The following is a 24744-nucleotide window of genomic DNA, read 5'->3' on the forward strand; positions in this document are numbered from 1 at the left end:
TCGTTATTCATAATTCGTCCTCTAGCGGCGCAAGCTCGTGACAGATCCCCCCCGAAGGCAGGCGGCCATTGCAGGCGTGAGATTAGGTGGTGACCCCCGGCGATCGGCCCCTTCTGTCCCCTGTGTCGCGGTGTGTCGAGTACCTCCGTTGCATTTCCTACCAGCTGCACGGTTGGCTTGCCGTTCCCGATCCCCCATTTTGGAGTAGTTGCAGCGACACCCGGACACCCTCCCGGAGCCAAATCATGAAGAAAACGTAATTATAGATCAATGCTTTGCACTTCTACACCCCTCCGAGCGCCCACTCATTCCCTTTACTCGTTCACAACACGCGTGCCACAACTTATTTTTTTCGAACTGTTTCCGCTTGTAACCGCACACTGCAAACAGTTCGATCGGTTCCCCATGTATCGTGCGACAGGTGGCTTCCGAGGGTGCGTTTCGATCCCGGCATCGATGGGGCATCGATGCACATGCACACGGAGGCATTGTTGCCCGGTAGTGCAATCGGACTAACACGGCGGCCCAATTGGTGCCGATTGATTGGTGTGAACGATTCCCACGACCTGACCGCAGCTGGAATTCGAGCTGTTTTCATTTGTGCTTGCACACTGAAAGCCTGGCGAATCTCGTGGGACCTCCGGGTTCAGATAGTTCGTTACAGTAGTATTCCTACATACATACCAGGCCAACCGGGGACGTTGTCCGCTCTCTGGCCGGTGTACCTTCCTCATCAAGTGCGAGGTAATTTTGTGCATCCCATCTCGAGTTGGCAGCACGAACCGAGAACTGTGCGTCAACGATACGTCGGGGTGCGTGCGTAGAGTACGATCACCTGACTGATGATCGGGTCAGCTTAGATCAACTCGGCTTTTCTGAGAGGCCTTCGGTAGGCCAGCAGTTAGTACGGTTTTAAGGTAGTTTAACATTACGTATGAAAATCGAGCATACATGACAATTAATAATTGAATTATGGAAGTAACTAGCAAAAGGCGAGATGAAGTATCTCTAAGTTAAATGAAGAACTTCTAACAAACATTCGTGGGATCTTGAGATTGCCAAACAATGATATACCTGGTCCTTTGTGGAATATAACAAAAATGTTCGAGGTTACTTTCCAAACAAAATTGTTGAAATATTGGTCCAAATTTTATATCTGAATAGTTGGAAGGTGCCACTTGCAGGCCATTGAACAATTAAAGCTAGAGATTAAATTGCGAGCCACTGCCAAGCACACGGTCGTTGCCGAGTTTCCACGGGGTTGCACCCCATTTAATTAGCAACATCACAATAAATAACACGCAACGGTTGGTTGAAAACATGCTGTTGTGGTGGAAAACATTAAACAAACCCGGCGATAAGCCGCTACTACAAGGTGCGACCCCGTAAAGTTGCGCACAATCATGTGTTGCCGTTCGGTGTGCGTGTGCAGATTGATAATTTCCCATTGCCATCGGTTGGCCGCGCCACTCCAAAGGGTGCCCAATTTTTGCCTTCCCAAGAAGGCAATCGATTGCGGGTCGGATTTGTGGCCACCCGGTGCTGGATAAAGTTTAGGCCAGGCTAAACTACCGGCAAAGGTCACCGTCACACACACGCCGGAGTGAAGCCGATGAGCGCAGGAAGGGACACGGACGTGTGCCGTTAATTGCGCCGCATTCGTTCGTTGCGCCGCAAATCATCGCCGTGTCAATCGTGGACTATCGTCCTCGGGGTTAAATGGGTGGGAAGACAGTGTACATGCGGGGTATAGATAGGGTCGTTCGGCACCTGGGCTACCATACCGAGCGTTATCAATGGGCTGCCTCTTGTGTAAAAATGCACCTCTTGTGCGCCATGGCAATTATGAAGCTTTGATTAATTGATTAACTTTTAATTGATTTATTAAATTCTGATGCACCGACGCACCAGGGTTCCCGCCCCGCTCACGAACCCTTCCCCTGCGGCGCGGCCGAGGGTGAGTCTGCAGCAATTAGCTGTAAATGGAATGAAAACACGTCTTGGGCACGCAGAATGGAACACGTTTCTGGCCGGGGATTCCCTTTACGGGCATCGCGGACTGCTGGCTCGCATTGCAGAAGGCGGGAAAAATCCGGTAGCCACGTTGAGCCGCGAAGAACACGAAGAAAAACACCCCTTGGCCGGTGACGAAAGTTGGCCATCCATCTTCGCGCCGGGCCTGTTCCCAACGCCACTAGCTCCAAAATGTGCGCGAGCTAGTTATACTGTTAGTGATACTTTTTCTTTCGTTATAATTTAAAATTAAGATCAGATGCAACCAAACCGGGCAGGAAGACATATACTGCTTTATAGCTGTGGCGGGATTTCTTTATCTGGATCGACAGCTCTTGCACTCAACATGACACTAGAGATGTTGTTGAAAGGCATGGTTTATTTTTTATTGCCTGAAACCATCTACGTTGTTTAGTTTGAATTTGTGCGAAACCCTTTTTGACTCTTAATTTATTCGTTAACCGAACCGTATTTGCTTTCATAATGATCGATTAAAGCGAGCAATTTTTATTAGATGTTAATCAAAAAGCTAGACCAAACCAGATGGTCAAAAATGGTGGTTCTCAAACTAACCGTTGGAGGATACTGACGTCATTCGTGGTCAAATGTTTTTTCCATGTCGTTTAACTCTTCTCGACTTTTCTCCCTACACGCTGGAACACTTATTAGCGTATAAACATAATATTCGCTAGATAGACAATTTAATTGACCCGTTCCAGTGACTGGGTCGTTAATGGTCATTGATATGTTTTTCCTTTCGGTCTACCACCGAATTGCGTCAAAATGGCGAACCCCATCCGGCCAGTATCCTTGACGTAATTGATCGTCGCCTGATGGGAGAGAAATTCAGCAAACACGCGACTCGCACGAGACCACCGACATTCGCAACAGCGGCGAAGAACGTGCCCCGAATGAACCCTGGCCAAACGCGAGTGCACAAAGTTCACACGTTTCGCCAAGTTGTCGTCGACGAGCAATTTAGTTGAGCCAAAGTGGCTCGCTCTGGACGCAACCGGAAAATCGATGCGGGGCGATCCCGAATGGAGCCCGGCATGTTGATGCTAATGCAATTGAATTTAACGCCATTTAATGTGTCCGTTTGGTGTGACGTACTATGAAGCGAAGCGGGTTCGTATCTTAGGATGAAGGAAAGTGAGTCCAATCACTCAATTGGATTTATTGAAAGCAATAGATTTGTTTGTCCCACTGCTCTAATTATGTCGTTCGAGTGTATTATTTTTTTGTTCATGGCAAACGGATCCTCGTGCTGGTGATGGGAGAGAGATAACCCTCGTAAAGGAAGTGGATGCATGATGTTTTATGTCTGCAGAAATGCTCGTGTGAGCATTTGATTTACATATAGGAATACAAAAATTGCCCCAATGCGGTACGTAACCTGTTCCCGTATGCACACACAGTTCATCGACCACCTTCTCCGACGCATCTTCCACTGGCAATCGGGTTGGTTCCGGTACTCTACCGGCTAGGTGATAAATGGTTACGTCCCAGCACCGGACCAAACAGCAATCGAGGGTCACGAAATAACCCTTCTTATGCAAACGCAGACGCAGGTGGTCATCTCTGCTCAAAAGCCATCCAAGTAACATCCTTTTAACGTCGGTTAGCATGTCAACAACAAGGGTGTCGGGAATTGAAGTTCCACTCAGATTGAACAAGCTGAATATAGACAGTTACGTAATCAGTCTAGATGTCGGTAAATTCGGCGAGCTTGGCATTATAAACAAAAATTCATCGCTAGCTTTGTGAAGAAGAGACGTTCCAACCATATTCCAAACCATTGACGGATTTAACCAACAGGTTTGTTTCTGAAAAAAAATCTAAGTATTTCTTTAAGTTTGTGAATAAAGTAATACTTTATTAGATAAATAAACTTTTAGTGTAATATTGCTTTTTAAAAATATCAAATTAACAACGATTTTCCAAATATTTTTTCTAATGCTCTATTGTACATTGAACCGAAAAATAAAATATTGTTAAAAGGATCGTTTAAGATACTGGTTGACATTTACGCCCATCCACATGCAACTGTGTCCGTATCCCGGGGTGATAGGAATTAGATTGCTTAGATCACTGCAATCTTGTCACTGCAATCTTGTGAAAACTTACAACCTCTGGGAAGACCTTTAGTAAACCAAATGGTAGCAAATTCGTAACTTTGCTTAGTATCCTCCGGAGTAGATGATCGTTGAGCGTCTGGACCTTAGCATCTGCGCTAACCCACCCTGACCATTTCCGTCCATCGTACAGTGCTTTACTGGGATGACGGTCGTTTGCGTCCTAATCCAATTGATTCTGGCTCCTCTTTCGGCGCAATCAGAACGATTGATCGATCGACTCGGCGAGCGATAATGGTTGGCGCGATTAGCACGATTGACGTTAGCCCACCCCGTTAGCGTTGTGAGCGCCCGTGGCACCTAATGGGCACCGGGATACCTCAGCCGGGGCGGTTTCGTGTCATCCGAGGCGTGCCAATTGGTCGGCCAATTTTTCGACTAGCATTATGTCACCTCGTTCGGGCATTCTGGGACGCCCTGCGTTGGCGGCAGGGAAGAAAAAGCTGTTAAACGCTTCGGTAATGCTTGGCGCGGTGACGTCCGCGGTGGGGTTTTCTGCTCGATGTTGGATGTAAATCGTGATCTTCTTGTTTTTTTTGTGGGCTACATGAGGCACTTTTTTCCTGTCGAGAGGAAAACGATGAACTTGAATAGTAGCGTTAACTGGATGCGATGTTTGAAGATCAATTCAATTATTTGCCCGCCACCGACTGCAGAACAACTACTACTGGCGGGAATTCTGTTTGAGTCTAGCGAGGAAAACACCGTTACCTAGTGGTGGATTATTAGCAATCCACGAGTATTTTGTCTCGACACTCTTTAGCATACTTATCACCACTGGGAGACCGTACGCCATGGATTGGGATGAGGTTTTTAACTCATCATTGTGCCATCATCATCGTGTCAGGTCTGATGCCGATCATGATGCCCGTTCTGTTTTCATGGCTGCGTATGTTTTCCGGTCGTGACTCACATGACTCACATGATAATGGCCGGACCGACGCGAACCGTTTATCACCTTGCAGTTCAGGAGATGGGAAAGTGCTCGGGGAATAGTAACTGCCACGTGTCACCATCGGAGAAGTTCATTTCTGGGGTGCACTCTTTTCCTCGATAATTTTCTTCTGAAGCGCTACTGACAGACATATAAATCAGTTTTAGCATAAGGTCACTTTTAGATTATCATAGTTTAATTTACATCAAATATTGATTACTTGAACAAATTACCATATATGCATCACGGTAAACCTTGCTGTCTCGGTTGAATAGAAACGAATGCGTAAATACATAAAAATACATCTTAGAATGGTTTATGAACTATCGTTAATTCTTTGCAATCGATTCTTATATACGCGCCCATATAATATCTACGATAATTGAGCGTGTTGTGCAACAACATGGTTTCGCAAAATAGCTTTGTGTATTCCGATCGATCCGCAAATCAGAGCAGATTACTCCGAAAGGCTTTCGCGAATGGTAATTGAGAACCAAAATAAACCTCCCTACACGAGTATCCTCGGCAGCAGGTGGAAAAGAAGAGAAAGAGCAGAAAGGTAGGGAGGATATGTTTCCAGTAGCACTTAGCAGCAATTTGAGCTCGGTCCAATTAAACCTCTACAGCCGCGGCTAAGCAGGACACAGCTCGCGATCGAACGCCAGATCGGTGGGCCTTTGTGGTGGTTATCGATTCGATTAGCAGTTGCTTAATGAATTAACACCTGCTTACCCATCGGCCAAATCGGTCCTTGTGCTAATAGCGTCTGTTCGTGTGGAATCCGACGGTTGGTCTGGCTTACGGCTAGAGCACAAGATCGCGCCAAGAAAGCAACCGCTCGAATTGATTTAGTAAACCAAGTGTCCCGATCGTGACTGCGGATGGACAATATACAAATTGATTGGCGATTACTCTCCCGATGCACTACGAACTCTGTTTGCCCAGTGTGGCATACTAATGACACAATCAGGTTCCTCCCAATCAGAGCACCATAATAAGGTGTTGTTCGCTATCGCTACTAACTATCTTCGTCAACAAATTCCTCCGGGTGTATCGGAGGTGTTGCTTAGTGTCTAAGTATTTCAATTATGAACCCCACGGTCGCTGGAGTTTTGCCTTATCGTGCGGCTAACATGATAATTAGAACCACCTTGACCCATTCCGATAGGATTGTGCCGAAGACGCATTTCGCAGGAAGGTTTCTAATGTTAATATTGACATTGACAAGTATTTTTCGAGCAGTCCGGATTGAACTGGTATTAGCCGTTCACTATCACACTAAAGATCTTATTAATTTTCGGAACCATTCAACTCAACCAATTGTCTGAAGCTCCAGACATCGCCTGCAGACATACTGATCGATTATGATTTGGGAAGCCTAAACGAAATAAGAATGAAATTACAGATAAACCTCGCCGCCGGCAGATGATCAATGTACCAGGTGTACCCATCAACAATGGCCATTCTTACAGTATCAAGAATATGCACCATCTTATGTAGACCACCATGGCTCTGCGTACCCGGTCCCGATGACGCAGTTGGCGGTAAAGCTGACGATCTGTCAACCGAAACTGGAGCAAACCGATTTCCCATGTCCATTCTATTATTTCCCCGCCAAACTGAGATAAGTCTGACACACCAGCGAGACATCGATCCGCACGATCTGAGACGCGATGATTACATCAATTCTCAGGTGCAGTTATCTGCAGCTCCCGGCCCATGAGGTAGACACCTGAGGTGGACTGGACACCACCAAAACATCCGGTTGGCTAATTGCTGGCACCCACCGGCTGGATCTCGTGACTCCCTGTTATTTGATAGTGGACCTTGTGCATTCGGCCGCCTAATGATACGCCACGGTTACATACCGGACTTGTGCTCCTACGATACGATCGTCGTATCGTCTGGATCGTCAACATTGGCGTAATCTTTTTTAGGCCATATCTTCTAAGTTGAAGGTTTTTAAGCCGTAGTGCAAGATTTGTTTCCTTAGTAGAGCAGTTTCAGCCATTTATGCCTCAAAGCAACTCGACCCTATTCGCCAACAGTTAAACGGAGCACAACCATTTCCATTTGTTATCTTTTGCCGTTGAAACGGGAACATGCATTGGATCGGATTTTTGTTTTACAATCTGATTTCTCACACCGACCGAAGTTCAAGTTCTAGTTCACTTCCCAATCGTCTGCCTGCAATGAACACTCATCGACACATACACATACACACCCCCGCACGTTCACTGCCACCGGCGAGGCAATGGCTGCCCGTGGAACAATAATTATTGTTGAAGCGTCAAATAAAGGGCGGGTCGCGAAGCTGCCGATTGTTCGAATTCCGCGGCGCACGGCAAGCGTGCAACCGAACTCGTGCACCTTTGGCAGGAACGTCAGCCTCCTAGGGGGCCATCTCCATCTGGCTGTCTGACTGGCTAGCTGGTACGGCAGAAGATACGAATGGAGTCGACGTCACCTCGACGCCACGTGGTTGCATCGAGTACATCGTAGTGGAATGGAGCAACGAATGGGAGGATATTCGCGCCGCAAAAAAGTACAAGACTCAACCTGGCCGAACATAGATCTCCAATCGATGATCTTATCACCGAGGCAGTCCCGATGGCAGGCTACCTGGTTATTACTTGAAGCGTGTAATCAATTTTAACCTTAGAAAAATGCGACCGGTCGTTGTCCGAGCAATTGCATCGGTAGCAACCAAGCAATTGCGTGAGACGTGGTTCTAAATCTGTCGATAAAACCCTCCCGAATTGTAGCTCAATGCGATATGCTGGGAGGCAAATTAGCTTTTCCAAAGGGCGCAATTTTCTTTTCTATCTCGGGGAGGGGGGCTTGTGGAAAATCGTTACGGAGATGCTCAGTTCATCAGTAAAGGGCGATTCAACTTCGATTACTACTAACAACTAACGATCGTAAGATATCACTGGCCTTCTGGAATTTAACTCTACAAACTCCGACTGAGTTCATTTTCCGCCATTTAAAATGGCGGCTGAGTGTTAAAAGTAAATTTGAGAGTATAAATATGCCCGCATTTCACGCATTTATTTGCTAGGCTCAAATCAGCAGTAGAAAATTGATAAGACCAATTTATAAACTTTAATTTCTGTTTTGGTTTGCTTAAAAATTAATACCTGAAACATATTATATTTTTATATTAGTTAAACCTGCACAAACACTGTAAAGATTGTTGGCACAAACAAAATAAAGCAAATTTCCCTTAGTTAACATGTTCTACATTACAAAACGCCTCTCTAAATTAGGGAGACTGTTCAAAAGTATGAACTGTCCATGAATAAAGTGTAGTAAATTGAATAATAATAATATAAAAAATGGTTCCTAGGAGAACTAAAACTAATCGATAACATTCAGCTTGAAGGTTATTACTACACGTACCAACATCACAAACTATTATACGAGCATATTACAACCAAGTCAACAGACAACATCTTATTTTCCTCTTAAACATAATCTAGATATAATAGTTGGCCTATCCTGCAATATTTAAAACTACATTTTATTCAGAAGTCGTAATTTATGTTGATTATTTATAACAATTCATTGATAATGAAAATTTGCGCATAGTTATATTTGTGGCATTTCGCAACATATAGCTTCGATTAACAAAACTTTCAACTCAACTAACAAAATGTTTGCATACCTTCGTTTTTCACTTCAGTATTATCAAAATGCCTTCGGAGGAAGGGAACACGTCCTCCCACTCGTCCAGCGGGGATACGAAGCGCAAGGTCAGCATCATCACTGAACCGGTCGTCGAGCGATTAGGCCACGATAACCTGGCGTTCGAACAGAACAAACGGAAAATATCACAGGTACAGGAGAGGTTTGGTGTGGCAAGAGTTTTCCTTTAAAATTGTTATTTGTTTTTCTCCCAACAGCAATCGCACCATTCCGAGGATGGGCCAGTCCGGAGGAAAAGTAACTTGCACAACAACAACTTCGACACCTCCTCTTTAAACAGCGGTAAGGGAATGTGACAACCTAGTAGTCATTTTCGGTTGCTAATGACTGCATGATTGTGTCCATAGATCGCTACAATGGGGAAGCGGGAGGCCGGGCCAAAAAGCAGTCGTTCTCCGAGGCGCTGGAAAAGATCGAGCGAGACTTCGACAACTCCCGGCTGGAGCAGTCCTGGATCTACTCGCTGTGCATGCGGTGTCGGGTCGAGTACACAACGCCCTCGTGGGAACCCCCCGGCTGGCAGAAGATCTGCCCCTATCCGCTGTGCCCGTCCTACCGCCAGTTTGCCCGCATCCTGTCCATCATTCTCATAGGTAGGGGTTTTCGTTTCGTTTGGTCGTTTCATGTTCTGATACCGACGATCACGGACCATTTCAGGCGTCCTGCTCTGGGTAACGGCGTACGTTATCATCGGCGATTCGGCCGCACCGGGTGGACAGCTGTTCCAGCTCGTCGTGCTGACGGTGGCCGCCAACTTCGGTGGTTTTCTCATCTCGCTCACGACGTTACCGCGACTGATCGGGATGCTGATGGTTGGCATACTGTTTCAGGTGAGTTTCCCACGTGCCTCGTTCCGGGAAGTCCATTCAGAAGTGTGAGCGCGCGTAAACAAACCGCCCACAAATCCGGTTACTTTCTTTGAGTGAGTTATATATTCCTGGTGGAGACAAGAAGCAAAAGCAAAAAAAAAAACAGCCAACGAGATGGGGCAGTAAATGCCGCCGTCTAAGAATCGGCGAGATGACCCAAGACCTTCCCCGCGCACGACTCATTAGGCTCGAAACGCAAATGATCGTAGATAATAAATTAGCTCTACGCTTCGGGATACGGAGCCATTCGGTGGTGGAGGCAAAATTTGTTCCACATTACGTTTGTGGCAGGTCCCGGCGGCTGCAAGCGTACTGTGGCACGCGGTTATTGTATTACGCGTGCTCTGCGAACCCGCAAGGAATGCGCGGAAGATTGATGAAGTGATGATTGCATATGCATTCGCCGGTGATCGGTGCAAAACCTCGGCCATTTTGCATCTGCTTAGACGAGGCGCTTGGTATTTATGAGCCAGTGATTAAGTGCAACTTAATCCGCCGGTGTGTTGGGTATGAAGCGTAAAGGAAGCCACTAGCTGCGGCGTGGCAGAGCAATGTTTGGAAAATCTGGAGCAAGATAGAAGTTCATTTAAACACTTATTATGCTCGGAATGATTATCAAATTTAGAGACGTTAAGGAAAGTTTTTTTGTTTCTTCAAGGAATCACGGTTTGTTACTATGGTCGTTGGTAAAATTAGATAAGATAAGAGATTCTGGGAAATATCAATGCTAGCTTACAAGCAAGGTTACAAATTTCCCGCTTGAAACATTTAGTGCAAGCCCCAGAAGAGCTGTTCCACGTTAAAAAAAATATCGGCTTACATTTTTGAGTAACATTTAAAATATAAAAAATAGCTAAATTCGTTTTATGGAAAAAGTTAGAACGTTATTTAGTTCGTAAAACAACGGAATTGTATGCTTAAGCATTAAAATAGTATTAGGTGTCATATCCAATGCATTTATTCGATGCACCCTAAAAGTAGGCTAAACGCACAACTTCAAACGCTTTCGCTTTGCAGAACGTTGGATGGGTGAACTTGGACGGCGATTTCCAGGTCGTAACGGCCGAGCTGCGGAAGCTGGCACTGGTGATCATTCTGGTGCGAGCGGGGCTTGAAATGGACCCGACGGCCTTTAAGAAGATCTACAAAACCATCCTGAAGCTCGGCCTCATCCCGTGGTTCGTCGAGTGCTCGCTGATCGCGGTGTGCGCCCGGTTCTTCCTCGAGCTGCCGTGGATGTGGAGTATCCTGCTCGGTTCCATCGTCGGAGCGGTATCGCCAGCCGTCGTCGTGCCCTGTCTGTTTCGGTTGCGCACCAAGGGCTACGGTGTGGTGAAGGGTATTCCGACGTTGATCATCGCCGTCGCCGGTATTGACGATGCGGTGTCCGTGGCCGGGTTCGGTATCATTTCGAGCATCATGTTCAGCACGCAGAGCCTCGGGCTGCAGATTGCACAGGCCCCCGTGTGCATCATCGGTGGGCTAGGGTTCGGGGTCGTTTGGGGTTTCCTGTGCAAGTACGTGCCAGAACCGGGTGATGCGTACGTGGTGCCGATCCGTACGCTCATGCTGTTCGGCGGTGGGCTACTGGCCGTGTTCGGAAGCGAAAAGATACACTTTGAGGGAGCGGGACCGCTCGGTGTGGTGTTTGCCGCGTTCACCGCCTCGTACTTCTGGTGCGGGCAGGGCTGGGAGCTGGAGGATAATCCCGTTTCGACGGCATTCGAAATCTTCTGGATGATCTTCGAGCCGATCCTGTTCGGTATTACCGGTGCATCGATTAAGGTAAGGGTGCAGTGTGCGTGCTTATCGAAAGTACCGCTTCAATTGATCGTTTGTTCCATTATCATCATTCGTTAGATTGTCGAATTGGATCCCCACATCGTGTCGATCGGAGTCGGTAGCATTTACGTGGTGGCTGTGATACGAATCTTGACGACGGTCGCAATCGCTTTCGGTGACAAACTGAACGTGAAGGAGAAGGTACCTTTAAACGGCACAGTGGTGTCACGAAAACGTGTCTCTCACACGATCGTTCCATTCCGTAGATTTTCGTTGCCATCTCCTGGATGTCGAAGGCAACGGTACAAGCGGCACTCGGTCCGGTTGCGCTGAAGACGGTCATGTCGAACGAGAACCGCACGGAGGAAGAGGTCCACTACGCCGAGTTGGTCAAGATGGTATGCATCCTGAGCATCATCCTGACGGCACCGCTCGGAGCCATTCTCATTTCCGTGACCGGCACGAAGCTTCTGAAGAAAACGAAACAGCAGCTCGAGCCAATGGATGGTGAGTTTACGCTAGGTGTTAGGATCATATCCGGAAATCCAATAAAAAAAAGGGTCCAATCCGTTTGCTTCCGCAGGCTGGCGAAGAAGCCACCGGCCGTCGCTGCACGACATCAGTATCATCGACGAGGAGGAAGAGCGAGAGGACATCGAGGGCATTGCGGATGAGGATACGGCCGCCAACACACTCTCCAACGCCCAGCCGGCTGCTGCCTTCACCATCACGAAGTAGAGATGAGCGTCACCAGCGTTTCGGAGCTCGTTTCGGTAACGGATCTTTTGATATTTACGCCCGTTTTGCGTGGCATTGCGTGGAAGACACTCGCTTAACCCAGGTGGACAAACGTACCGATCAAAATGAGCTCTTCACCATCTTACCGTTGTAAGTTAAGGAAAATGGACCGAACAAAAAGGCCCGGGAGTAAGATGCCGATCAGAGAAGGAATAGTATCAGGGTTGCTAGGATACGACGGGTATGCGAGTGTCGTACTGCTCGTGTTTTGTTTTCTTTGAAATACCGTATTTACTGTAATGTAATGTAAAATGCTTAATTGTTATGGGCCTGGCACAATGCCATCTTTTAAATGCCCCCAACCATTCCGAGTCCAACGACAAAATCAATCATAAGGAACAACCTATTTTACCCAAGGGGAGAAAGAACTATTTCCCCCAGCCGTTGATTACCGAAGGATAGGTTTTGTTCGCAAGCGATTCAATATATTGGAGCCATACACTAGGACTAGAAGGGAACCCATATCCGCAGCGAAATGGCGAATATGCAATTAGTATGTATCCACCGGAAGCTAGAACGATGGAGTGTCTTGAGCAGTGTAGTAGTGATAAATACATTCCTAGCGGGGATGCGCCCCGACGGTGAAATAGTACTCGCAAGCGCAAGTAGTAGCAAGTAGCACTGTTAAAGCTCATTATAACGATAGAATATTAATAAAAGTTAATGTACAGTGTTATTGTACAGCGTAGTATTACCCAAACCAGCCAACAAACGTTTCTTTGACCCGTGTTTCGGACAAGCTCGAGAAAACAAAGTGGCGTTGGAAGTGTGCAATGTTTTTGTAAATCCATCCATTCATTCATTCAATTACTTCTAATATTAACACAGGAACATAGTCTAAAATCTTAGCTCTAACCAACGGCTCGAAGGCAACTACAGACCCTCCTCCTCCGGATTCATCGCCTTCAAACCACCCTTCCTCGCCGGTCCGGTGCGTTTTGGTAGAATGATAATTCTCGTTGCATTTGCCTGTCTTTTGCCTACTTTCTCTCGGTTTCTCTTCTGTGGGGCCTGCGTTGTGTCTCGAGGAAAATCCCAAATGATGGACACTCTACTAGGCTTCACTGTTTGCTCTCATCCCCTCAAAGCTTAGATACACGTCTATCTTTTTTCACTTTAAAACATCCAGGAATTGAATTCCCTATTTATATCGTTTCTGGTTTATCCCCTTGTTTTTGGTTTTGATTAACTTCGAGTGCGCGGGCTTGTCCACTACTGCTGGGTGATGAAGTTACCACTATTGCTGCCAAGGCTCGCCGGTCCGGAGCTGTCCGAGTAGTGGGCGTCACTGTTGCTGGCATGATTCCGATCGCCGACGCTACAGCAGCTCGGATGGTAGATCGTCTTTTGCGAGAGATTCGTCAGGACGCTCGTTTCGCTGCGTAGCGTAAATTCTTTCGTGCGCGCTTGCTGCAAAGAGTAACAGTCGTATGGAATCATTTCTTCGCATCAGTGTTGCAAACGGACCTCCCCCTCTCACCTCTATTAACACGGCGGCAATATCGTAGAACAACCGCTCGACGTTGTCGGCCTGCTTGGCGGACGTCTCGAGGAAATACATACCGTGCTGCTTCGCGAACTCGGCCCCCACATCCTGCGGAATTTCTCGATCGTCCCGGTCCGTCTTGTTCCCAACGAGAATCTTAAGGACCTTCGAGTTGGCGTGCTCCTGAATTTCCCTCAACCAATCCGGCAGACAGTCGAACGTAGGTTGGCAACTGATGTCGTAAACTGCAACACAAGGAACGAATGTAGGGTTCGGGTTTGAAACGAGCCGATGGACTAAGTGCTAATCGTTGATACTACCTAATATTAGGGCGGACGCGGACCGGTAGTAGCTCTGGGTGATGGAACGAAACCGTTCCTGCCCGGCCGTGTCCCAGATCTGTAGCTTTATCTTCTGATTGTCTACCTCGACCGTTTTGATCATAAAGTCTACGCCGATAGTGGCACCCTGGCCGGGTGGGAACAGGCCCTGCGTGAACCTTCGGACCAGGCACGTTTTGCCCACACCTGCGTTCCCCACCAGGACGACCTTGAACAGGAACTTGTAGTCTTCCATTCCTCCGCTGGTGCTGCTGCTTGCTGCTTAATACAATTTGGTGATCACTCACACGGATCTTCCCACGAGATCCTGTTACAATTTTGACCTAGTGGTGACTAGGAGACCGGAAAAGCGTGCACAAATTCCCGATAACCATTCGCTTCAGAAGCAGGTTCTGTAAAGAGAAGGAAACACACGGCTTTGAATGGCGACGAAATCATTCGGACCGAAGTAGCCCGTTCGTTATTTTAGACGTGTTGAAAAGTGAATCTTTTTTTCATTTTCAAGCAGACTGCGGGAACTTCACGATGTGTACGAAAAAAAACTGGCATAGTAAATCGTAAAATTGCGCGCACACGGGACACGCGCGCACGCCTAAAGAAGCTCGTGCCATCGCAACTGACCGCAATTTCTTGCGCGGTGGCCATTGCGTGGCTTACATGGTTTTAGTGTGCTTGTTGTTGTTGTTGCTGCGTGCCGTCTTCGATGGACAACGAACCCCCTTCCCGAGCACCGGAGAAGGGGTTCAACGAATCGAAGGAACCTTAAAACAAAAAGAAAAACTCTTCCCGCAATAAACACCCCGCGGCCTACTAAATCAGTCCAATCAGTGAAGTGTTTCGGTGTTTCCTTTCGGTCTTTAAGACTTTCGATTTTTCGCCTCCAATATGCTTTTGCACCAAGTCCACACGAACAAAATGGCGATAGTTCAATGGTTAGTGGTTTTACTTTAAACGTGCGAGTTTAGTGGCAGCAAAGCCATTTAATGCTGCCCAGTTTTCGTTTGTAGGCCACCACCGTTCGTAATTGAACATCGGTGCAGTTGCATCTGCGGAGGTGCGTTTCTCACGTGCTGCACCGCTTGTTGTTAGTTAGTTATACTTTCTGGTTTTCCCACCTCTGCCTTGGTACCATTTTTCTTTCGCCATTGGTTTCGTTTTCGTTGTGGATGTACATTTTTTATGAAGGCGTTTTTCTTTTTCTTTACAATTTTTTTGGCTTGGTTTATGTGCACTTTTCTATTATTTTCCTTCAATGCTTTTGTTCCATGCAATCATACCGGAGCGTTAGCATTTTCCATGAGAGTGCTGCACCTCGCATTTCAGACGTTGTTTTCTCTCCTGTCCTTGTCCTTGAGGGGTGTTGCTCGCCGTTGACTAGCAAAATCGGGCCCGGCCATTAGTTGAACGATGTGAAGGGTGAGCCGGCGGGGCGGGTTTGTTATTTTAGTATATTTTTTTTAAACGCCATACGAACACACACGTGGGTTTGTGTGCCTGCGTGTTGATGCCGTCTCTAGCAGCGCATGACTCCGTTGAAGGATCCACCATGACTCATCCGGATACAAAAGGAGAGCGCAGCGAACTGTTAAACTTTGCAGACACCTTCGGAAGTTATGCACAATAACTCAGTGGAAATAACAATCCCACTGGCGCGCACCTTAATGTTTCAACATCATGTTAGAGATACCGTCGCGGTTTTGTTTTTGGCACTCTTGTTCCAATCACTATCGCGTTATTTTTTCTTATCAAACGATATCCACCATTCGATTGCGTTCAAGTCGCTCTTATCACAGTTTATAATTTTGATATTTTTTACCTATCTTTTCACAGACTGAAATTCACTCGCTGGACTACAAATTCAGTCACAATTTCGTCATGTTAAAGCGGCACAATGTGGAGCAGCAAAAACTTAGTCCCCAGGGGATGCAGTTGACACGGATGACACCAACACAGTATACACACTATTGCCGGAGCATTCCGATGAACGATCCGCCACGCTTCAATGGCCACCAAAATCAACCCCACGTTTCGTTCACTCCACTCTCGCAATATCAATCAATTTAATTGAACGCGTCGCTCAGCATTCGTGGGGTCGATTTTGTTTTACTTCACAAACTCTGCAGGAGTGGAGTAGTAGACCAACGCTGTGCCCCCTACTCACGTAACACAATGCGCAGGTAATCCGCCTCGGTGGCACACTGGGGTCCTCTTCTTCGGGACAAGATAAGGGGCCGTTTATTAATTAGGTCCTTTTGTGTTGCTGCTCTAGCTCGCAATTTGTATCCTTAATAGTGTTTCCTTCGCGCCGGTCCAGATATTCCTGCCAAATATGGATGCGGGACGGGGAACTGGTCTCGACCAATTAGAAACGAGGCGTAGGAAGTTGTTTTTTGGCCCGATGATGGTGGCTAGTTCTTGGGTGAGTTGGTTTTATTTTATTTTTGCGTAAAACGAGGCCATCCCCAGCGAGTAAACCGGTTGGTTTTGACCATCACCGACAATTTTACCACAGCGGACTGCCGTCATCGTCGTCGTGCTTGAGAGGTGATACAATTCCACACCGTTAATCACATTTCGTGCTCGCGGATCCGCCGCGGCAAGCGAGGGGTCATCCGCTGTGATGCGTTCCGCTGGTTAAACCCTCCGGCGTCAGCTTTCCTCCAGGCACCACCGAAGCTTTGGCTAGCAAAACGCAAACTGCGAGGCAAAAACTTGGGGGGTTGAGGATTTAATAAATTCAACACACTTCTTTCCGCCGTCCTTCCCCCGTCGTTTCTCCGGTGATCTCATAGGCCAGCTGTTCGGACACTACTGGCCCTGACCGTACAGTGGAAACAACGAGGGATTGGATTTCCGTTTGCTTCTTCCGTTGCCCTGCTTTTTATCCGGTTTCTTTGACATTCATTTTTATTTTGGCCTTCTTCGGGTACCTGGTGTAGGCGTACGGGGTGGCCCCCTCGATGTTGACCGCGATGAGTAAGCATCGAGCAAAGCGTAATTTAACCGTTTACCTTCTTTTTGGGTACTGTTTTTTTTCCTTTGCCCCCTGGGTCCTTACATAGCCAGTATATGTTTTTATGCTTCGCTTGTGAAGACTGCTTCGACAAACAAGCAACCAGAACAGCTGGGCCCCGAGGTGCGCAACGTGCTGTGCACCACTAGGTCACAGCGTTATTGCATTTTACCCTCATCAACGATGCAACTAGGTTGCGGATTGCAATGCACGATGGAACAGCAGAGGAGAGATTGCACTTGTCTCGAATCCTCCACACTCATTCCCAGCGGCCGTCTTACCATTCGTTTATCCGCTGCAACTCTCCGACAAACGTTCCATCTGGGTGGATGTAAACGGCAGTAGGGATGAGTTGAATATTTACTGATGCTGGTGATAACTGCCTCCTAGAGATGCAAGTACGATTGCAAATATTCCTTCAAGGTTTCACCACCGACGATGCACAATGCAAACTGATTGTCGTACTCGAAATGCACTTGCAGCTTCTTGGGAGACGGATGAAAAGATGTCCGCTGGAGATTACGCTTTGAGCTCTTTCCTTTGGCCAAAGTTTTTATTCACAACATTACGGATTATAGTGTCAGTTGGTCCACCACAGCGGAGATACTTTCATCGAGGAAAATGCACTTTTAGAATCAATACACAACTCGCGACGGGAGCGACAACATCTCACTTCGAACGCTATTTGCAAACTGACGGGGGATGTGGTTTTCTGACAATCAAAATATTTACTTTTTCACCAAGGTTCCTCGTACAAAGTTGAAAGAATGGCTTAAATAACTATTTTGTTAATAACTTATTAGTCTTTGAACCGATATTAACGAATGATCCCTCAAACGAACGGTCTATTAAAGACACACAACTTTGTCGCAAGTAGTTACTATATTTTGACCATCTTTTCTAGTTTCCACGTTTGACCAAGGTTACTGGATACTAACGGTTTATATTCAATTTTATACCGGTTGGCAAACCGATTCATGAAATGTGAAATATTTCATAAAAATTTGAAACATTTCGTATGGTATTGTGTTCGCTTCGGGGTTTGTTGTAGCATTACATTTCGAGTTGCGACACGAACACTCCTGATCTATCAGCGAAACCCGCGCCGAACCAGAATTTAATTCGATCGCGATCTCCCCAATCAGTGCGCTCTAACCATGGCGATCGTTCGGTACTATTCTGCTGGAGCCTTTTCCTCGGCGAAGACGGCGGCTATTCTTGAGTCGCTGAAGGAGGTTAGTAAAACACAAAATCAATTATTAAAGTGGTTATCCAAATCCCTGAGCATACTATTTGTGCAAACAATAGATCAAAGTGCAGGATAAAGTAGTGCGATCTTCCTGTTCTTAAATTGAATTAAGCAGTTGTGGAATTGGATTGATGAAAAAAGTGCCGCATAAGAATAGCAGAGCACATTGATTGACGACCTTCCTCGAGCGTCTCAAAGAAGCATAAATCCGGTTTCTTGGAGATGTGCTTCGCATGTTTGTGTGCGAGCGTGTGCACGTGTTGGCGTACAAAAAAGGTTTTTGTTTTCGCTTTCAATAATCAGCTGTTTTTGGCTCAAGATGATAGAAACGTGTTTTAAGTGGTAACATGTTTTTGTCTTATAATTTGTTTTTAATTTATAAAATGTTTCAAACTCTACCGAGCAAAATAATACTCCATTTGCGGGTTTGATTTGTAATTACTTTTAATTTGCATGCTTTTTCCAATCGAATGCTCATCTCGCCGAACCGAATGAATATTATTTCTTTCGTTGGCAACAACAAGCAAAACAGATCAATCCCGTATAACATAATCTTATTTGTTGCACGGTTAGTGGATTGCGTAGGAACAGGATCTGATTGTTTTTGTAACTTTCAATGCGAAGTAATAACAACAAACAGATCAGACGATCCCAGGCAAAACTGTGTCAGTAACAGAGAAAGCATCAAATCGAGGTTGTTGCTCAGCAACGATCGCATACTCTCCTGACGCTTATCGATCCGGGTCTACGCGATCCCCGTGGTCGTAGTTAAGATGACGTCCGATGGTTAGTCGCTCAAAGCTGATAAGCCCTTAAGAGGGAGAGTTGTTTACACAAATTACAAATAGCATTGCGTTACCCCCCTTTTTTGTAAACGGCCTTCATGTTTTAATTAGTTTTTTTCACCTTCCCTAGGTAAACTCATCAGTACAATCGCTGCAGACAGAGAAATGTTTCTACGTGCAGAACAACCGATACGAGCAACTGCCGGCCGATGTGGACCGCAAGCTTCAGTCGATCCTCAAAGAGGTGGATGCTGTAGATCAGTTAACTGGCAAGTCAACGCTCGTGGCCGGTCCGACACAGGTGACGATCGAGATTGGTCCACGGTTTAACTTTTCCACCGCAAGCAGCACAAACAGTGTTAGCATTTGCCATAACCTCGGGTTGGAGTTTGTTGAACGTATCGAAGTGGCCACGCGGTACCTGATCGGACTGAATGCGACCGTTGGAACGAACGAATCGACCATCGTTTCCTCGCTGCTGGGAGTGCTGCACGATCCGATGACGCAGTGTCAGTACACGGAGCGAAATGTGCCGGTGAACGATTTTTACGAGACAATTTCGCATGCAAAGGAGGAGTGGCACTTTGTGCCAATGCTCGAAAAAGGCCGAAAGGCTTTGGAAGAAATCAACGTTAAAAATGGTAAGCTGACATTGTGATGTTACAGTACACGTAGAATCGAACTTTTCCTCAGCTAACACGTGGACGGTCAATTTCAGGACTCGCGTTCGATGAGTGGGACCTCGAGTACTACACCAACCTGTTCGTGAACGTGCTGAAGCGCAATCCGACCAACGTGGAGCTGTTCGATTGCGCCCAGTGCAACAGCGAGCACTCGCGCCATTGGTTCTTCAAGGGCAAAATTTCGGTCGACGGCAAACCGAAGGCCCAATCGCTGATCGAGATGATCTGCGACACGCAGCGCTACACGAACCCAAACAACACGGTCAAGTTTAGCGACAACAGCAGTGCGATCCAGGGTTACGAGCACCGGGCGCTCCGTGCTTCAAGCTTCGACGGTCCGGGGAAGTTCGTGGAACGAACCGTACGCTCGGATTTGATTTTTACCGCCGAAACACACAACATGCCAACGGCCGTTTCGCCGTTCAGTGGCGCAACGACTGGCACCGGCGGTCGGTTGCGGGATGTGCAGAGTATTGGTCGTGGTGGGCTACCGATTGCCGGTACGGCCGGGTACTGCGTGGGAATGTTGAACATACCGGGGTATAAGCTACCATACGAAACCGAGGAAGACTACCCAGGATCGTTCGCGCGCCCACTGAAGGTACTGATTGAGGCGAGCGACGGTGCTTCGGACTACGGTAACAAGTTCGGGGAGCCAGTCATCTGTGGGTTTGCCATTTCGTACGGCACGGTGCAGTCCGATGGTCGGCGAAAGGAGTACGTGAAACCGATCATGTTCAGCGGCGGTGTGGGGACGATGGATTCAGATCTGGTGGACAAAAAGGACCCCAAGAAAGGTAATTGTTTAGGGAGAGTATTTTTAACAAATTTTTAACTAGTTTGTTTATTGCTGTTTACATAAAGTTTAGACTAGTTCAGTTCAACATATGCTTACTTTAATTTACTCTCTTTCAGGAATGTTGCTGGCAAAAATCGGAGGTCCCGTTTACCGTATCGGTGTCGGTGGTGGTGCAGCTAGTTCGGTTGACGTGCAGGGCGACAGTACGAACACGGAGCTAGACTTTAACGCCGTTCAGCGAGGCGATGCGGAGATGGAGAACAAGCTGAACCGTGTCGTGCGGGCTTGTATCGAACTTGGAGAGCACAATCCGATTCTCGCGATCCACGATCAGGGCGCTGGCGGTAATTGTAACGTGCTGAAGGAGCTGGTCGAACCGGGCTGTGCCGGTGCCGTTATCTTCTCCAAGGCGTTCCAGCTAGGCGATCCAACAATTTCCACCCTGGAGCTGTGGGGTGCCGAGTATCAGGAGAACAACGCCGTCCTGATCGACGCCGGCAGTCGTGAGCTGCTGCAGCGGATCTGTGACCGTGAACGCTGCCCCGTATCGTTCGTGGGCAAGGTCACGGGAACGGGCTACGTTACCCTTGTCGAGCGGGAGTTCGATGAGACCGCGGACAAGCTGGCGGATCGTTCGAAGTGTACCGAGGAGCTTGCGCATGTTCCGTTCGATATGCATCTCGATCACGTGCTCGGAAAGATGCCCCAGAAGGAGTTCAAACTGGCACGTCTCGACGAGCGGGTGGATGAATTCAAACCCGCGCCGGGTGAAGTGCGTCTACCGGAGGCACTTGGACTCGTCCTGTCGGCGGCAACGGTTGGCAGCAAGCGCTACCTAACTAACAAGGTGGATCGTTCCGTCACGGGTTTGATTGCGCAGCAGCAATGCGTTGGACCACTGCATACGCCTCTGGCCGACTTTGGGCTCGTCGCCGTGTCGCACTTTGCGCGGGAAGGTATCGCAACGTCGATCGGTGCCCAACCCATCAAGGGACTGGTCGATCCAGCGAAGGCCGCCCGGATGACGGTGGCCGAGGCACTCTCGAATCTAGTGTTTGTCGCCATCAGCGAGTTGGCGGACGTGAAGTGCTCGGGTAACTGGATGTGGGCCGCGAAGGTACCGGGTGAAGGAGCCAAGTTGGTAGACGCGTGCGAAGCAATGTGTGCCCTTATGAGCCAGCTGCGTATTGCCATCGATGGGGGTAAGGATTCGCTCTCGATGGCGGCCCGCGTGCACTGCGAAACGGTGGTGAGTCCGGGTACGCTCGTCGTCTCGACGTACGCCCCGTGTCCTGATGTCACGGTGAAGGTCACGCCCGATCTGAAGGCTGCCTCACTCGGACGGGACACGACGCTGCTGTACGTGGCGATCGAAGGGCTTCAGTTCCGGCTGGGTGGCTCAGTGTTGGCGCAGTGCTACGGTAAGCTGGGTGGCGACTGTCCGGACATTACCAACGCCGAGTGTCTCAAGAATGCGTTCAATGTAACGCAGGAGCTGTTGCGCAAGGGCTTGCTGCTTTCGGGTCACGATTGTAGCGACGGTGGGTTGGTCACGTGCGTGCTAGAGATGGCGTTTGCCGGCCTCAGTGGTGTGGAACTGAATCTCGAGCAACTGCTCCCGAAGGGCAGCACGGCCGAGGTCGACGTACTGCGAGTTCTGTTCGCCGAGGAATGTGGTTGGGTGCTGGAGGTTCAGCAGACGCATGCCGACGGGGTGCTGAGTGCCTTCCGTCGGGCTTCCGTGCCGTGCTTCGCCATCGGCAGGGGCATCGGTGTGGGTGACCTTCATTCGAGCAGCTCCGTGACGGTGCGAGCGGGAGCGAAAAAGATCCTCCTTCAGGACAGTCTGTTCAATCTGTTCAACCGCTGGGAATCGATCAGCTTCGAAATTGAGAAGCTGCAGAAAGCGAAAGCAAGTGCCATCGAGGAGTACACGGGCATTGAGCGTCGCACTGGACCGCGATACGTGTCCAAGCTGAATCCGGACACGGTGTACGCGGATCTGAAGCTGAACGCCTCCACCGGGCCGCGTGTTGCTTTGATCCGAGAGGAAGGAACGAACGGTGACCGGGAGATGGCTGCCGCTCTCTTCACGGCCGGCTTCGAGGTGCACGATGTAGTGATGAACGATTTGCTCCAAGGACGCACCACGCTGGATCGATACCGGGGCATCGTATTTCCTGGTAAGTTCAAATTTAGTACACACTTCTATGAACTGAAGGTAATGCGTTTTTGAAGAGAAACGTATCGGTAATAGACGTACAATATCATTTTCGTCACTAGCTCAATTTGATGTTACGATTGATTTCAAATATTTTATTGGAACATAAACTTTAACACTAAGACCATGATAGAAATGTGCATCAACAACCCAAAAACGCCAAAAGACACTAATCAAATATACTAAAATGAAGCCGTTTACAGATCAGAAAAATATTCAAAAATGACAAAATTATAGCGTGTTGAAAAAGAAAGTTTCTTCAGTGGATCTTTGGATTTTAAGAAAGACTTTTTTATATTTTCATAAAATATTCAGCCACTTCCGGGATATTAAAAACAAAAATTGCGTTGGGGTCCAAATCATCGCTAATTAAATTCTAGTGTTAAACACGTAGGGAAACGTAGTGGACATAGAATATTGTTTTCCGTATAATAACACTAACTGAAATTGAATTTAAGATTAATTCCGAATAATACCAAATTTTCAATGGTTCCAAGCATAACAAACTTATTTATATTGGAACAAACTTAAAGATATATGTTACATGTTGTTCCTTTATGGGCTGAAATGGTTTTGCTTGTGAGCATATAATTAACCATGACGTTCTCTTCCGCAGGTGGATTTAGCTACGCAGACACGCTCGGGTCGGCCAAAGGTTGGGCAGCTTGCATCCAGTACAACGGTACGATCGCGCCCCAGTTCGAGCACTTCCGCCAGCGTACGGACACTTTCTCGCTCGGCGTCTGCAACGGCTGCCAGCTGATGGGACTGATCGGTTGGGTCGAGACGGGTTTGCAACCGGCAACCACCGCGAAGGACACCGTTCCAGAGATCGTACTGGTTGGTAACCGGTCGGAGAAGTTCGAATCACGTTGGGTAACGCTACGGATCCCGGCGAGTAAATCGCTGATGCTACGCCGGCTGGCGGGAAGCGTACTCGGCTGCTGGGTTGCTCACGGTGAAGGTCGCTTTGCGTTCCGGAGCGACGCCACCCGGGACCGGCTAGCGGTGGAGCAGTGCGTCACGATGCAGTACGTGGACGATGCGGGCAATCCGACCGAGGGCTACCCAATGAACCCGAACGGTAGTCCGCTCGGTATTGCCGGTGTCTGCTCGCCCGATGGACGCCACCTGGCCATCATGCCGCACCCGGAGCGTTGCGTGCAGATGTGGCAGTGGCCTTATGTGACGGCTGATTTCCCGCTCCGAAACGCGTCGCCCTGGATGTCGATGTTCTACGAGGCCTACTTGTGGTGTGTGGGCAAGCAGTAACAACAACGAAAAGCGTCCGAAAAGCGACAATGCTTTTTAATCAGCATAATTTCATAGCTGCGTAATTATCCTTTTTACTTTATTTTGTTTCTTTTTCTTGCTCATTCTCTTAATGTAATCTAATGCTTAAGATACTTTCCTAATAAAGCGTCAAGCTCATGGCTTAAGGAAAAGGGAATTGTGGTACCTTTCTCACGCCTAATGTCGCCTATATGCGAGTACAACAGGCCGTAAACGGCTTCTCCTTAAAAGTAAGCACGATAAGCCTATGAAAGCCATAGAAATAAACGTCTTTCGAGTTAATCACAATTTATAGAGCCCATCCACACTTCAGCATCAGCTCTAAGGAGCGACGCACATCAAGCAGAAGAAAGCAAAAGAAAAGGGGAAAGAGATCCCGTTTTCATCCTGGTCGTAATGAAGCCTACCTATTAAATGAGGCAAACAGGTATTCCGTGAATTAAATTCAAACCCTCCTCCCTCCCCGAACGACCGGGTTTCCTGCGAGGTGAACGCACAACGCGAGGTAGGCGGCCGGAAAACTCTCGAAAAAGGTTCCCCAAACAAGAAAACGTGTACAATCAATCCGGTGTGTGGCAAGAGAGAGAACTTGAGAAGGATCTTAAAACTCAACCGCAAACTGAGGAAAAGTACCG

The 24744-nt window shown here is 47.8% G+C and overlaps 3 protein-coding genes across 3 annotated transcripts; 2 read left to right on the plus strand and 1 right to left on the minus strand.

Moving 5' to 3' along the window:
• Window positions 1-245: 245 nt before the first annotated feature.
• Window positions 246-12931, plus strand: LOC131272538 (sodium/hydrogen exchanger 9B2). Its single transcript, XM_058274297.1, has 9 exons — window positions 246-256; window positions 8768-8921; window positions 8988-9072; window positions 9138-9383; window positions 9448-9620; window positions 10677-11444; window positions 11520-11642; window positions 11708-11963; window positions 12025-12931. The coding sequence occupies exons 1-9, from the start codon at window positions 246-248 to the stop codon at window positions 12177-12179; spliced, it is 1971 nt and encodes a 656-aa protein (XP_058130280.1). The 3' UTR covers window positions 12180-12931.
• Window positions 12932-13035: 104 nt separating this feature from the next.
• Window positions 13036-17757, minus strand: LOC131271860 (ras-related protein Rab-30). The gene is made up of 4 exons (XM_058273419.1): window positions 17361-17757; window positions 14046-14458; window positions 13720-13970; window positions 13036-13649 (listed from the first exon to the last, which is right to left on the minus strand). The coding sequence occupies exons 2-4, from the start codon at window positions 14299-14301 to the stop codon at window positions 13452-13454; spliced, it is 705 nt and encodes a 234-aa protein (XP_058129402.1). The 5' UTR covers window positions 14302-14458; window positions 17361-17757; the 3' UTR covers window positions 13036-13451.
• Window positions 17758-18207: 450 nt separating this feature from the next.
• LOC131261366 (phosphoribosylformylglycinamidine synthase) lies at window positions 18208-24266 on the plus strand. Its single transcript, XM_058263384.1, has 5 exons — window positions 18208-18314; window positions 19244-19754; window positions 19832-20593; window positions 20712-22778; window positions 23433-24266. The coding sequence occupies exons 1-5, from the start codon at window positions 18237-18239 to the stop codon at window positions 24086-24088; spliced, it is 4074 nt and encodes a 1357-aa protein (XP_058119367.1). The 5' UTR covers window positions 18208-18236; the 3' UTR covers window positions 24089-24266.
• Window positions 24267-24744: the final 478 nt, after the last annotated feature.

Source organism: Anopheles coustani, chromosome 3 (genome assembly GCF_943734705.1).
Source record: "Anopheles coustani chromosome 3, idAnoCousDA_361_x.2, whole genome shotgun sequence".
NCBI classification, from domain to species: domain Eukaryota; kingdom Metazoa; phylum Arthropoda; class Insecta; order Diptera; family Culicidae; genus Anopheles; species Anopheles coustani.